We start from the raw sequence: 15,887 nt of genomic DNA on the forward strand, positions 1-15,887 counted from the left end.
TTCCTCCCCCTCCTTTCCCTTTACCCTAGCATTATCCCAATCAATATTTGGGTAATTAAAGCCCCCCAATATCACCACTCTATAGCTCTTGCCTATCTCTGCGATTTCCCTGCAGATCTGCTCCTCTACCTCCCTCTCACTATTTGGAGGCCTATAGAATACCCCCAATAGTGTGATCATACCCTTTTTGCTCCTCAACTCTAACCAAATGGATTCTGTCCTTGTCCCCTCAAGAACATCCTCCCTTTCCAACACTTGGGATCATACAATGGCAACATGTTCCCGTAAAGGTCAAGGGTGGTTCCAAAAACCACAGGGAACCTTGGATGTCAGGGGATATACGAGAATGGATTAGGAAAAAAAGAGGGCTTTTGGCAGATACAAAAGGCTAAAGACGGAGGAAGCCCTCGAGGAGTACAAAAAGTGCAGGGGAATACTTAAAAAAGAAATGAGGAGATCAAGGAGGGGCCATGAAATAACACTGGCGAGCAAAATAAAGGAAAATCCTAAGATGTTTTATAAGTATATTAAGGGTAAGAGGATAACTAGGGAAAAAATAGGGCCCATTAGGGACAAAAGTGGCAATCTGTGTGTGGAGCCGGAAGATGTAGGAGGGGTTCTAAATGAATTTTTTGCATCTGTTTTCACTATGGAGAAGGACGATGTAGACATAGAAATAGGGCGGGGGGACTGTGATATGCTCGAACATATTCACATCGAGAGGGAGGAGGTATTGGCGGTTTTAGCTGGCCTAAAAATGGATAAATCCCCAGGCCCGGATGAACTGTATCCCAGGCTGCTGTGTGAGGCAAAGGAAGAGATTGCGGGGGCTCTAACACATATATTCAGGACCTCTCTGGCCACGGGATGTGCCAGAGGACTGGAGAACCGCTAATGTAGTACCATTATTCAAGAAGGGAAGTAGGGAAAAACCGGGGAACTACAGGCCAGTGAGCCTAACATCAGTGGTAGGAAAATTATTGGAAAAAATTCTGAGGGACAAAATTTGTCTCCACTTGGAGAGGCAAGGATTAATCCGGGATAGTCAACATGGCTTTGTCAAGGGAAGATCATGTCTGACTAATTTGATTGAATTTTTTGAGGGGGTGACTAGGTGTGTGGATGAGGGTAACGCAGTGGATGTGGTATATATGGATTTCAGTAAGGCCTTCGATAAAGTCCCGCACAGGAGACTGGTCAAGAAGGTAAGAGCCCATGGAATCCAGGGTGCCTTGGCACATTGGATACAAAACTGGCTTAGTGACAGAAGGCAGAGGGTGATGGTCGAAAGTTGTTTTTGTGACTGGAAGCCTGTGGCCAGTGGGGTACCACAGGGATCGGTGCTGGGTCCCTTGCTGTTTGTGGTCTACATTAATGACTTTGATATGAATGTAAAAGGTATGATCAGTAAGTTCGCGGATGATACAAAAATTGGTAGGGTGGTAAATAGCGAGGAGGGTAGCCTCAGTCTGCAGGACGATATAGATGGGTTGGTCAGATGGGCGGAACAGTGGCAAATGGAATTTAACCCGGAAAAGTGCGAGGTGATGCACTTTGGGGGGACTAACAAGGCAAGGGAATACACAATGAATGGTAAGACCCTAGGCAAGACGGAGGGTCAGAGGGATCTGGGTGTGCAAGTACACAGATCCCTGAAGGCGGCGGAACAGGTGGATAAGGTGGTAAAAAAGGCATATGGGATACTTGCCTTCATTAGCCGAGGCATTGAATATAAGAGCAAGGAGGTTATGATGGAACTGTATAAAACACTGGTTAGGCCACAGCTGGAATACTGTGTGCAGTTCTGGTCGCCACACTACAGGAAGGATGTGATCGCGTTGGAGAGGGTGCAGAGGAGGTTCACCAGGATGTTACCGGGGCTGGAGCGCTTCAGCTATGAAGAGAGACTGGGCAGATTGGGTTTGTTTTCCTTGGAGCAGAGGAGGCTGAGGGGGGACATGATTGAGGTGTACAAAATTATGAGGGGCATAGATAGGATGGATGCTGAGGTGCTTTTTCCCTTAGTAGAGGGGTCAATAACTAGGGGGCATAGATTCAAGGTAAAGGGCGGGAGGTTTAGAGGGGATTCGAGGAAGAACTTTTTCACCCAGAGGGTGGTTGGAGTCTGGAACTCACTGCCTGAAAGGGTTGTGGAGGCAGGAACCCTCACAACATTTAAGAAGCATTTGGATGAGCACTTGAAATGCCATAACATACAAGGCTACGGACCAAATGCTGGAATATGGGATTAGATCAGACAGGGCTTGATGGCCGGCGCGGACACGATGGGCCGAAGGGCCTCTATCCGTGCTGTATAACTCTATGACTCTATGACTACAATGTCTTCCTTAATCAGCACTGACACCCCACCTCCTTTTTTTCCTTCCCTGTCTTTTCTGAACGCCTTGTACCCTTGAATATTAAGTGCCCAGCCCTCACCGTTTTTAAGCCAAGTTTCCGTTATTGCCGCAACATCATATTGCCACACGGCTAATTGTGCTTGCAGCTCACCAACCTTATTCACCACACTTTGTGTTTACGTACATGCATTCTAAACCCATCTTTGAATTTTTCATAGTCTTTCTTAGTCTGCTCCTATCTAATATGATACTACTTCTGCCTCCAGCACTACCTTGCCCTCCAGTACCATCCAACACACTCACTCTTCCTTGCACCCCATTCCTCCCCTCCACTCCTACATGTTGGTGCCCATCCCCCTGCCAAGCTAGTTTAGTCCCTCCCCAACAGCACTAACAAACCTCACCGCGAGAATATTGGTCCCGGCTCTGTTGAAGTGTAACCCGTCCGGCTTGTACAGGTCCCACCTCCCCCAGAAATGGTCCCAATGCCTCAGGAATCTAAAGCTCTCCCTCCTGCACTATCTCTCCAGCCACACATTCATCTGTCCTATCCTCCTATTCCTGTACTCACTAGCACGTGGCACTGGGAGTAATCTGGAGATTACTACCTTTGGAGGTCCTGCTTTTTAATCTCTTTCCTAGCTCCCTATAGTCTGCCTACAGGACCTCATCCCTCTTTCTGCCTATGTTGCTGGTACCGATATGGACAACGACCTCTGGCTGTTCACCCTCCCCCCTCAGAGTGTCCTGCAGCTACTCAGTGACATCCTTGACCCTGGCACCAGGGAGGCAACACACCATCCTGGAGTCACAGCTGTGCTCCACATAAACGCCTATCTGTTCCTCTAACCAATGAATCTCCTATCACTATTGCTCTTCCACACTTCTTCCTCACCCCCCTGTGCAGCTGAGCTACCTGTGGTGCCGTGGCCTTGGCTCTGGCTGCTCTCCCCAGAGGAGCCATCAGCCCCACCAGTTTCCAGAACTGTGAACCGGTTAGCGAGCGAGATGCACGCTGGGGATTCCTGCCCTACCTGCCTGGTCCTCCTTCTCTGTCTGGTGGTCACCCATTCCCTCACTGCCTGCACATTCTGACGCTGCAGGGTGACCACTTCTAGAAATGTGCTTTCCAAGTATTTCTCAGCCTCGCGGATGCACTGTAGTGACTCCAGCTGCCGCTCAAGCTCCGAAACCCGGAGCTCGAGTTGCTACAGATGCACCTGTGACAGAAGCGTCCAGGATATCCCACATGGCACAGGATGCGCAGATCACTGGACTGAGCTGCCCTGTCATGCCTCTGTTTACCAGACTATGGAGGTAATTTAGCAGAAATAAACTTAACAAGAAATACTCAGCAGCAACCACCAATCAGCACCTCCCTCTATTAGATAGGCTATAAACTACTTAGCAGAAATATACTCAAAACAGAACAAAAAAAACTCACCACAAATACTCACCCTATACTCACCTCTCCGCTCCCTTTTGCCAGCGACACCTTTGAATTCTGACGTCGCTCCTTGGTCTGGAGTGCACATATGTGATTGAGTCTTGATGCCCTCTGAAGTGGCCCAGCAAGCCACTTAGTTGTACAAGAAGTCTCATCATCAGTAAACTATGACTGGGCAATAAAGGTGACCATGCCAGCAATGCCCATCATCTGAGAACAAAACAAAAAGTACCATAAGTCAAATTTGGAGCGCTGTGGGATGGAGGAGTCTCTCAAGCCTTTTATCTGGCCTATATCAAGAACAATATACTTCATGTTGATGCTGCTCATTTGTTAGATCTGTATTGTCACTTAAGTCCAATATAGAGGCAGTTACTGTGCATATGTAAGAACATGCATGCACAGGCATATATTGAATTTTGCATGAAAGCACAGTATTTCATGTGTGGTCCTGTGCAGCCATGTGAAACATATTACATTACATAGGATATACGGCACAGAAACAGGCCATTCGGCCCAACCAGTCCATGCCGGCGTTTATGCTCCACTCGAGCCTCCTCCCGTCTTTCCTCCTCTAAATCTATCAGTGTAACCCTCTATTCCCTTCCCCCTCATTTGCTTGTCTAGCCCCGAGTTCCACATTCCCACCGCTCTCTGGGTAAAGAAGTTTCTTCTGAATTCCCTATTGGATTTCTTGGTGACTACCTTCTATTGATGGCCTCTAGTTTTGCTCTTCCCCACAAGTGGAAACACTCTCTCTGTATCCACTCTATCAAAACCTTTCATAATTTTAAAGACCTCTATTAGGTCACCCCGCAGACGTTTTTCAAGAGAAAAGAGACCCAGCCTGTTCATCCTTCCCTCATATGTATACCCTCGCATTTCTGGTTACCATTATTACATATTACATCTAGTTCCAGCAAGCGTGTACCAGCCCTAAGGATTGTGATGTTCAGTAAATACAGTTGTTTCAACTTGTTGTTCTGGCACCTAATAGACGCTGGCACATTGTATTGGCACCAGCTGTTGAGCTGTAAACTCCTCCCTGCTAGGCGGCTCTGCTGATGCACGGGAGCACTTCCTGTAATTGACGGGGCTTTGGCTCCGCACTAGTAGGGGTTAGGTATTTTTTTTAAGTCAAATTTCAGGTGAGTTCATTATTTTATTCTATGAAAAGTGCTTTCCCCCCTCCAACTTTCCTAAATGCCAGACCCCTACCTCAAATTTGGGATTGTTATGGCTGGCCTATTTGCTGTTTCACAGAGGCAGGGCACACCAAAGGGAGCAACATTTAGCTGTGCTATACGACATTTTTTCCCAGTGTGACTATGAATAGTATAACAAGAATTGGAATGGAGGTGAAATGTTAGTAATGCTGCATGTTCTGTCCTTTGGGGCCAGAGTGTAATACATTTTCTGGTTAATAGTAGTGATGTTTGACAGCTTGTACTTTGTTAATTTTATAGTTAGCAGGTATTTTAATTATTTACCAGTATATAATCCTTGGGGAGAGAAATATATTGTCTTACAATTCTGGCCTTGAACTCTTATGTGGAAAAAATCTGTTCATTTCTAGGCTTTCTGTGAAGAACTGGAATCAATGATTCAAGAGCAACTCAAGAAAGGAAAAACTCCGACTAGTCTACTTGCATTGCAGCAGATTGCAGATTTCATGACGACAAACGTGCCTAGTATGTACCCTGCTGCACCACAAGGTGGAATGGCTGCATTAAACATGAGTAAGTATAATTATTCTGTGTGGTGTGAAACCTTCCATTAAAAGACTGGGATCAAGTTGCTTCCTGCTGATATTTGAGTTCCCAGTGTTGCTGTAGGGAGGTTTAAACCACATCTGAGAAATGATGCTTGCCATAGGTTGCCTCGGTCTGCGCTTATATATCTCTCAACAACCAGAATTAGTGACGCTGGGAGAGGTTTGAGAGACACTTAGCAGGCCATGGTTGGTGGGAGCAGTTGGGATAAGGGAGAAAATACCTATCTCAAAGGAAGTCTTTTTTATTTGTTCATATTTTTGTTTCTTGCTGACCTGTCAAATACAATTTTTAATTTTTTTGGTGTTAAAATGAAGCATTTTCTCTGGCCTCTCTGCTGAAGGTCCAGCCACAAACACACCAATGGCTGTCATTAACTGCCTCTATATTGGAAGTATTGATTGTGGGATCGCTTAGCTCCGTTTATAGCATGCTGCTTCTGCTTTTTAGCATGCATGTAGTCCTGTGTTGCAGCTTCCCCAGGTTGACACCTCATTTTTAGGTACGCCTGGTGCTGCTCCTGGCATGCTCTTCTGCACTCCTTATTCAACCAGGGTTGGTCCCCTGGCTTGATGGTAACGGTAGAGTGAGGGATATGCCAGGCCATGAGGTTACAGATTGTGGTGGAATACAATTCTGCTGTTGCTGATGGCCCACAGCGCCTCATGGATGCCCAGTTTTGAGCTGCTAGATCTGTTCTGAATCTATCCCATTTAGTAGTGCCACACAACACGATGGAGGGTGTCCTCAGTGTGAAGATGGGACTTCGTCACCGCAGTGACCACCGCGCAACCAATGCTGTCATGGACAGATGCATCTGCGACCGGTAGATTGGTGAGGATGAGGTCAAGTAGGTTTTTCCCTCGTGTTGATGTTTTCTCCACCTGCCGCAGGCCCAGACTGACAGCTATGTTCTTCAGGACTCAGCCAGCTGGGTCAGTAGTGGTGTTACCGAGCCGCTCTTGGTGATGGACATTGAAGTCCCCCACCCAGAGTACATTCTGTGCCCTTGCGACTCTCTGTGCTTCTTCCAAGTGGTGTTCAACATGGAGGAGTACTGATTCATCAGCTGAGGGAGGGTGGTAGGTGGTAATCAGCAGGAGGTTTCCTTGCCCATGCTTGACCTGAAGTCCGATCATCAACCTCTTGGGGCTTCCTGACTGGACCACCTAACACTATCATGTGACCACTATCATCATAAGAACTGCTGCGCTTTAAGAAGGCTCATCACCACCTTCTCAGGGTATACATAGAAACATAGAAGATAGGAGCAGGAGTAGGCCATTCGGCCCTTCGCGCCCGCTCCGCCATTCAATGCGATCATGGCTGATCATCCAAATTCAGTACCCTGTCGCTGCTTTCCCCCCATATCCCTTGATCCCCTTAGCCTTAAGAAATATATCTAACTCCTTGAATATATTTAATGAATTGGCCTCAACTGTCTTCTGTGGTAGAGAATTCCACACGTTCACCACTCTCTGGGTGAAGAAAATCCTCCTCATCTCAGTCCTAAATGGCTTACCCCTTATCCTTAGACTGTGACCCCTGGTTCTGGACTCCCCCGCCATCGGGAACATCCTTCCTGCGTCTAGTCTGTCTAGTCCTGTTAGAATTTTATAAGTTTCAATGAGATCCCCTCTCATTCTTCTAAACTCTAGCGAATATAAGCCTATTCGACCCAATCTCTCTTGATACGTCATTCCTGCCATCCCAGGTATCAGTCTGGTGAATCTTCGCTGCACTCCCTCCGTGGCAAGAACATCCTTCCTCAGATAAGGCGACCAAAACTGCACACAATACTCAAGGTGTGGTCTCACCAAGGCCCTGTACAACTGCAGCAAGACATCCTTGCTCCTGTACTCTAATCCTCTCGCTATGAAGGCCAACATACCATTTGCCTTCTTAACCGCCTGCTGCATCTGCATGCTTACCTTCAGCGACTAGTGCACAAGGACACCCAGGTCTCGTTGCACTTCCCCTTTTCCCAATCTATTGCCGTTCAGATAATCTGCCTTTCTGTTTTTGCCACCAAAGTGGATAACCTCGCATTTATCCACATTATACTGCATCTGCCATGCATCTGCCCAATCGCCCAACCTGTCCAAATCGTACTGGAGTTTCTCGGCATCCTCCTCACAGCACACACGCCCACCCAGCTTTGTGTCGTCTGCAAACTTGGAGATATTGCATCTAGTTCCCTCGTCTAGATCATTAATATAAATTGTGAATAGCTGGGGTCCTAGGACCGATCCCTGCGGTACCCCACTAGTCACTGCCTTCCACTTGGAAAAAGACCCGTTTATTCCAACTCTTTGCTTCCTGTCTGCCAACCAGTTTTCTATCTAAGTCAGTAACTTACCCCCAATCCCATGTACTTTACCTTTGCACGCTAATCTCTGATGCGGGACCTTATCGAAAGCCTTCTGAAAGTCCAAATACACCACATCCACTGGTTCACCCTTATCTATTCTACCAGTTACATGCTCAAAAAATTCCAGTAGACTAGTCAAGCACGATTTACCTTTTGTAAATGCATGTTGAATTTGTCCGATCCTGTCACTGTTTTCCAAGTGCTCTGCTATTACATCTTTTATAATGGACTCTAGCATTTTCCCCACTACCGATGTCAGGCTTACCGGTCTATAATTCCCCGTTTTCTCTCTACCACCTTTTTTGAATAGTGGGGTAACATTAGCTACCCTCCAATCCATGGGTACTGTTCCAGAATCTATAGAATTTTGGAAGATGACCAGCAATGCATCTACTATTTCTAGGGCCACTTCCTTGAGTACCCTAGGATGTAGATTATCAGGCCCTGGGGCTTTATCGGCCTTCAATCCCATCAATTTCCTTAACACCATTTCCCTACAAATACTGATTTCATTCAGTTCCCCCCTCTCATTAGCCCCTATGTTCCCAGACATCTCTGGGAGGTTATTTGTGTCCTCCTTTGTGAAGACAGAACCAAAGTATGTAGGAAAAGGAAACTTTGGTTTATCCGGAGGTTGTATGTCCGGAAACCTCGATCTACCGGCAGAAATCAGGAGCCGTTTTGTTAGGTTTTTTTTCTTGTGGCTTTGTTTTCAACAGTCGGGCTCTGGAAAGTCTCTCTGAAGCTGTTGCTAAGCTACAGAGACGCTTCCAAGGTACGGGCCGACTGTTTACAAGCTGTTGCTAAGCAACAGTGTTTGTTGTCAGATACGGAGATGAAAACCTCCGTATGCTTCAACATTAACTTTGTATGTCCGGCAGTTTTGATAGATCGGCAACAGCTCGGTCCCGTCGGTGCCAGATATAACACAGATTCCTGTAATTGGTCTGCCATTTCTTTGTTCCCCATTATAAATTCCCCTGATTCTGACTGCAAGGGACCTACGCTTGACTTCACCAATCATTTTCTCTTCACATATCTACAGAAGCTTTTACAGTCAGTTTTTATGTTCCTTGCAAGCTTACTCTGATACTCTATTTTCCCCCTCTTAATTAATCCCTTTGTCCTCCTTTGTTGAATCCTAAACTGCTCCCAATCCTCAAGTTTGCTGCTTTTTCTGGCCAATTTATATGTCCTCTTCTTGGATCTTATGCTATCCCTGATTTCCCTTGTTAGCCACGGTTGAGCCACCTTTTTTGTTTTATTTTTATGCCAAACTGGGATGAACAAATTCTGTAGTTCATCCATGCGATCTTTAAATGTTTGCCATTGCCTATCCACCGTTAACCCTTTAAGTAACATTCCCCAATCCATCCTACCCAACTCGAGCCTCATACCATCGTAGTTTCATATCTGTTTACATCTATTTGCGCAGCTAATTCATCCACCTTATTATGAATGCTCCTCGCATTAAGACACAAAGCCTTCAGGCTTGTGTTTTTAACACTCCTTAGACCTTTTAGAATTATTGTTTACTGCGGCCATGTTTGATTTACACCCTTGATTTCTCTGACTTCCACTTTTGCTTTTCTCCTTCCTGTCTTGCTTTTATCCTTGCTTCCCTTTCCTCTGTCTCCCTGCACAGGTTCCCAACCCTCTGCCATTTTAGTTTAAACCCTCCCCAACAGCACGATCAAACACTCCCCCTAGTACATTGGTCCCGGTCCTGCCCAGGTGCAAACCGTCCAGCAAAGTGGTCCCACCTCCCCCAGAACCGGTTCCAGTGTCCCAGGAATTTGAATCCCTCCCCCTTGCACCATTCTTCTAGCCACGTATTCATCTAAAATATCCTTCTATTTCCACTCTGACTAGCACGTGGCACTGGTAGCAACCTGAGATTACTACCTTTGAGGTCCTATCTTTTAATTTACCTCCTAACTCCCTATATTCAGCTTTTAGGACCTCATCCCGTTTTTTACCTGTATCATTGGTACTTATATGCACCATGACAACTGGCTGTTCACCCTCCCCCTCCAGAATGCCCTACAGCCGCTCCGAGACATCCTTGATCCTTGTACCAGGGAGGCAACATACCATCCTGGAGTCTCGTTTGCAGCCACAGAAACTCCTATCTATTCCCCTTACAATAGAATCTCCTATCACTATAGCTCTCCTGCTCTTTTTCCTCTCGTCCCGTGCAGCAGAACCACCCATTGTGCCAGGAAGTTGGTTGCTGCTGCCTTCCCTCGATAAGCCATCCTCCCCAACAATATCCAAAGCGGTATATCTGTTTGAGAGGGGGATGGCCACAAGGGACCCCTGCACTACCTGCCTGCGCCTACTACTCTGCCTGGCGGTCACCCATTCCCTTCCTGCCTGTGCAGCCTTTACCTGCGGTGTGACCAACTGATTAAACGTGATATCCACGACGTCCTCCGCATCGCGAATGCTCCAGTATGTATCCATTCGCAGCTCCAGCGCCGCAATGCGGTCTGCCAGTAGCCGCAGCTGGATACACTTCCTGCGCACCTGATCGTCGGGGACACAGGAAGTGTCCCTGATTTCCCACATAGTGCAGGAGGAGCATGCCACGGGGCCGAGCTTTGCTGCCATGACTTGCCCTTTAATTAATTTAAATTAACTCAATACCACCAACTATACTGCAATTAAATGATATAATCAAAGGCCCTTGTTTCCTAGCACTCCCCGCTACACAACAGAGACCTTGGAAACTATAACCACAAAATTAAGACCATCTAAACTTTATAAACTATGAACCTTAACTGTCAAACTATAGATTAGTATAAATACTCATCTGGCTGTATTCACCCAATCAGTTGCTTCCTCCTGCACGCGTCACGTTTTGAATCATGACGTGGCTCTGGAACGCCGCTGCCGGTCTGATATTGGTAAGCCTATGAAAAAAAGCCCGCGAAAGTGAGTTTAAATACTCACTGAAACTCCGCTCTCGCTGCTCCTGACAATGGCCTGTGGGGGGAAAAAGCCTGCGAAAGTGAGTTTAAATACTCACTAAAGGGTAACTAAAGATGGATAATAAATGTGGCCTTGCTAGCATTGGCCAAATTCCAAGAACAAATAAAACAAAAGTTATGAACCAGCTGATATGGTTCCTGTTTGGCACCATAAATGATCCTTTGTAGTCTTAAGGTGATGACCTTTGTTGTAAAGAGTACCCACTTGATGATGATACTGATGACTTGGCCAGTATGACAGCTGCAAACTCTCTCCATATTTTACAGACACACACATAAATAGGCTAACTGGGGTTGATAAGCTGCTACTATTCATTTTTCTGCTCCTGCTGCTTCAGAAGATCGATAGACACGCTCACAGAATAAAAATGACATGTGGTCAAGGTGATTCATTATCCTCTGACAATAGATTTGCTGTGGGTAATAGGTTTACAGGAAAAGAAAGAACTCTCATTGATATAGCCTCTTTCACATCCTCAAGACATCCCAAAGCATTTTAGAGACAATAAATGACATGCTTGGTGTTGTTTTGTGGGCAGGCACGGCAACCAATTTGTGAACAAGAGGTTCCACAAATGACAGAGATAAATGACCAGTTGATCTGTTTTGATGGTAGTGTGTTGGTGAGGACACTGGGAGAACTCCCTGCCATCTGTCGGAGAAATGCCATAGGATCTTTTGCACCCATCTGAGCAGGCAGATGGAGCTCTGGTTTAACGTCTCACCTGAAAGGCAGGGTCTCGAATAATGAATACTGCACTAAAGTATCAGCCTAGATTATGTGCTTAAATCCTAGACTTTGGCTTGAACCCACAACTTTCTGACTCAATACTACCAGTGAGTGATGATCCAAGTTTTTTAAGACTCGGTCTGGTATGTACGAATTGCCAGAAATATACCATCAAAGGCCATATTTTCATATATTTAAGATTTTGTTTTTATATTCGCTCATGGGACGTGGTTGTCACTGGCAAGGCCTGCATTTATTGCCCATCCCTAATTGCCCTTGAGAAGGTGGTGGTGAGCTGCTGCCTTGAACCGCTGCAGTCCGTGTGGTGAAGGTACTCCCACAGTGCTTAGGGAGGGAATTCCAGGATTTTGACCCAGCGACAATGAAGGAATAGCGATATATTTCCAAGTCGGGATGGTGTATGACTTGCAGGGGAACTTGCAGGTGATGGTGTTCCCATGCGCCTGCTGCCAGTTGCTTCTAGTAATCTGGTAAACTAGTAGTGAATCAGTTCTGGCGCTGCTGAAGAATCGTATTTATAAAATAATTCTTGTCTAGTGGCAGTTTCCAGTTCGAATATGTAACTAGTTCATCCATGCTGAATGAATTTCTTTAACTGAATGCTACTGTTAACTGAATGCTTGTACTGTTAATTTTGCGCGTATTCCTAATTTTAGGTCTTGGAATGGTTACCCCTGTGAATGATCTCCGAGGATCTGAATCTGTGGCATATGAGAAAGGAGAGAAATTACTGCGTTGTAAGCTAGCAGCCTTCCACAGACTGGCAGACCTCTTTGGATGGTCACAACTTATCTACAACCACATAACAGTAAGTTGAGCGCCCCGTATTCCCCTCTCTTTTATATAAAAAAAAAAGTTTAATATATATATCTCCTGTAAATTAATAAGATCTTTAACTCAGTTGTGAAAAACGTACTCTGTTCAGAGCACTACAAGAACATATTTCTACCTTGTCCCTTCCGTTTGGTAGAACACCTTAGTTTGTTGCACCTAAGGAGACAATGAAAGAAGTTGGCTTGCAAAAATGAGAGTGAGAAGTCTCTTTTTCACACAGTTTTGTAGCTGGACTTCCAACAGATACATTTCCTTGAAGTCTCTGCAATAAAATACAATAGCCAGGTTTCTTTTGTTCAATTTTTTGAGGTCTAGATACTTGTCAGTTCTGCAACTGTGCACTGTGCCTCGACTGAATTAGCAGGTGTACAGAACGCATTTTATCTGAGGAAGTTTTCTGTGCTGCTCTCTAATGCGAAACGACTGTTGCTGTGCTTGAAACTTCCACACCTCCTCCTCTGGTAACTTTGATGCACGAGGCTGGAGTCAGAAGAACTGAGTGTTTGGTGAGGGGTGGGTGGGGGGGCGTGGAATTGCTGAAGCATGTTAGAGAGGGGGAGGGGCAAGGCCATGGAAGGAATTAAACACAAGGATGAGAAGTTTAAAGTCAAGGCTTTGGCTGCCAAAGTAGGTCAGTGATGGGCAAGCGGGGCCTGACGCAGATTAGGATACAGGCAGCCGGGTTTCGGATGAACTGAAGTTTGCCGGTGTATGGAGGATAGAAGGCCATCCAGGAGAACATTAGAATAGGTGTGCATGAGGGCTTTAGCGGCAGATGGGCTGTAGTAAGGTTAGAAGTGGGCCTAGCGGGCTCCTTCCCCTCCCAACTCCCCACTTACTGCGACGTGCATTTCCAACAACCTACCTGCCTGCAACTTGGAACATCCTGCCTACAATCTTCCTCTATCCTGGGTGTTAAAATTGCTGAGATAAAATTAGCTATGTACAGGAAACTTTGTGCTATCCGGAGGTGAGCTATCCGGCAAACTGGAGCCACCGGCAGAAATCCGGTGCCGTTTTTTTTTATTCTTGTTTGTTTTCTTTGCTTTTTTTCCCACAGTCAAGCAGTGCAAGGTCTGTAGCTATAGCAACAGCTTTAGCTACAGACCCTTGCAGCCACACACGAGTGTTTAGAAGCTGTTGCTAAGCAACAGTGATTGTTGTCAGAAGAATCTCCGTATCTTTCAACATTAACTCTGGAGTGTACGGCACTTTTTAGGCAATGGCAGCAGCTCGGTCCCGTCGGTGCCGGATAGCACAAAGTTTCCTGTAGTTAAATTAACTTTTTTAATAGTAGTCAAGGTCATTGGTTTACAGTTCCACATAAATATAAACATAATCATGGATCTAGGTGCCAGAAATATCGGCAACACTCCTATTAATAAAAACACATTTGACTTATTGAATCTCCATAAATCAATGACCCGGATGTATTGTACGTTATTTAGCATAAAACAGTATATCCTGAAACCCACCATAAATGACAACATGGCAAATCTATAGGTAGTACACAACACACTTTAAATTTGCTCATACAGGTAGACTATCCTTTATCCAAAAACCTCGGGACCAGCCGAGTTTCGGATAAAGGAGAATTTCGGAAGGTGGGTCGGCGGGGGGGTCGGCGGGGGGTCGTGCGCACGACTTACGCTGACGCTCAGCGTAAGTCAGTCGGGGTCGGGGCCGGCGGGGTCCGCGGGGGGGTCGGCGGTTGTCGGGGCTGGCGGGGTCGGCGGTTGTCGGGGTCCGCGGGGGGGTCGGCGGTTGTCGGGGCTGGCGGGGTCGGCGGTTGTCGGGGCTGGCGGGGGGGATCGGCGGTTGTCGGGGTCCGCGGGGGGTCGTGCGCACGACTTACCCTTTATCCGAACTTCCGAAACCGGAACCCTCTAAAAACCGAAGGTTTTTTCGTTCGTACGCACGACTTACGCTGAACGAAAAAACCTTCGGTTTTTAGAGGGTTTCGGTTTTCGGAAGTCCGGATAAAGGGTAGTCTACCTGTACTACTAACGTTTTTCCTGCTGGTTTCCCAATCAACAGCTACTCTCACTACATGTCTCTCGAACTTTATCGCAGCTCCAGGTTATAAGGGCTTTTTGTATTGACTGAATTAGCACAGGAGTGATGTAGATAAATCAGCACTGTGACTTGATGCTCCTCAGGCGATCCACAAACACTTAACTCTGGCAATCATTTAAGTAGCTATTTACAGCAAGACCTTGGTTTAGGGCAGCAATTGGAACTCCCAAGACTCAACATAAGTACATAAGAAATAGGAGCAGGAGTTGGCCATTTGGCCCTTCGAGCCTGCTCCGTCATTCAATAAGATCATGGTTGATCTTCTACCTCATCTCCACTTCCCTGCACTATCCCCATATCACTTAATTCCCTTAATATTCAAAAATCTATCGACCTCTGCCTTGAATATACACAATGACTGAGCTTCCACAGCCCTCTGGGGTAGAGAATTCCAAAGATTCACCACCCTCTGAGTGAAGAAATTTCTCCTCATCTCAGTCCTAAATGGCCGACCCCTTATTCTGAGACTGTGACCCCTAGTTCTAGTTTCCAGCCAGGGGAAACATCCTCCCTGCATCTACCCTGTCAAGCTCTAAGAATTTTATATGTTTCAATAAGATCACACCTCATTCTTTTAAACTCTAGAGAATATAGGCCTCGTCTACTCAATCTCTCCTCATAGGACAATCCCCCCATCCCAGGAACCATCCTGGTGAACCTTCATTGCACTCCCTCTATGGCAAGTATATCCTTCCTTAGGTAAGGAGACCAAAACTGTACACAGTACTCCAGGTGTGGCCTCACCAGGGCCCTATATAATTGCAGTAAGTCTTTACTCTTATATTTTTGCCTCTTAAAAACAAATTACTGTGGGTAGACACTTAACTTTTGCTGAGCTGCAAAGCTGCACTCTGGAGCAGATTTACTGCTTTAAAAGCATTTTTCAGATTTTACTGATTACAGTATGATCATGTAATTTTCATTAAAGGCAAGTTATTGATTGGTTTTTCTACAGGTCCGAGTCAGCTCCGAGCAGGAACATTTCCTCATTGTACCTTTTGGCCTCCTTTACAGTGAGGTCACTGCATCTAGTCTGGTAAGTAAGGAGGAACAAGGTTAAGTTTTAAATGCTATTAGTGGATCAACTTATAAGGAGCATTGCATTCAGTGTTATTTTGGAAATGATTGTATTTCTGTTTACTTGCTGTCAATTGCAAGCTTGTCTAACCTGTGGAACATTCCCAAAATAGCACAGCCCTTGTCATATTCCTAATATCTGTCCACCAGTGGCTCTATTTTTCTTAAAGTTGCCTTTACAGAAGTTTACCTAAGGTGAAGCACCA

At 45.9% G+C, this 15,887-nt stretch overlaps 1 protein-coding gene across 5 annotated transcripts in view; it reads left to right on the forward strand.

The window, feature by feature from the left end:
• add1 (adducin 1 (alpha)) overlaps positions 1–15,887 on the forward strand; it is a 113,209-nt gene that overhangs the window by 24,140 nt on the left and 73,182 nt on the right. For all 5 annotated transcript variants that reach the window (XM_085974421.1, XM_085974200.1, XM_085974302.1 and 2 more), the window contains exons 3-5: positions 5,384–5,546; positions 12,351–12,502; positions 15,560–15,640. In XM_085974421.1, coding sequence (XP_085830547.1) covers positions 5,384–5,546; positions 12,351–12,502; positions 15,560–15,640 — 396 coding nt within the window. The remainder of the gene's footprint in view (positions 1–5,383; positions 5,547–12,350; positions 12,503–15,559; positions 15,641–15,887) is intronic.

Source organism: Somniosus microcephalus, chromosome 1 (genome assembly GCF_052327205.1).
Source record: "Somniosus microcephalus isolate GS21.2 chromosome 1, FLI_Smic_1.0, whole genome shotgun sequence".
NCBI lineage: Eukaryota > Metazoa > Chordata > Chondrichthyes > Squaliformes > Somniosidae > Somniosus > Somniosus microcephalus.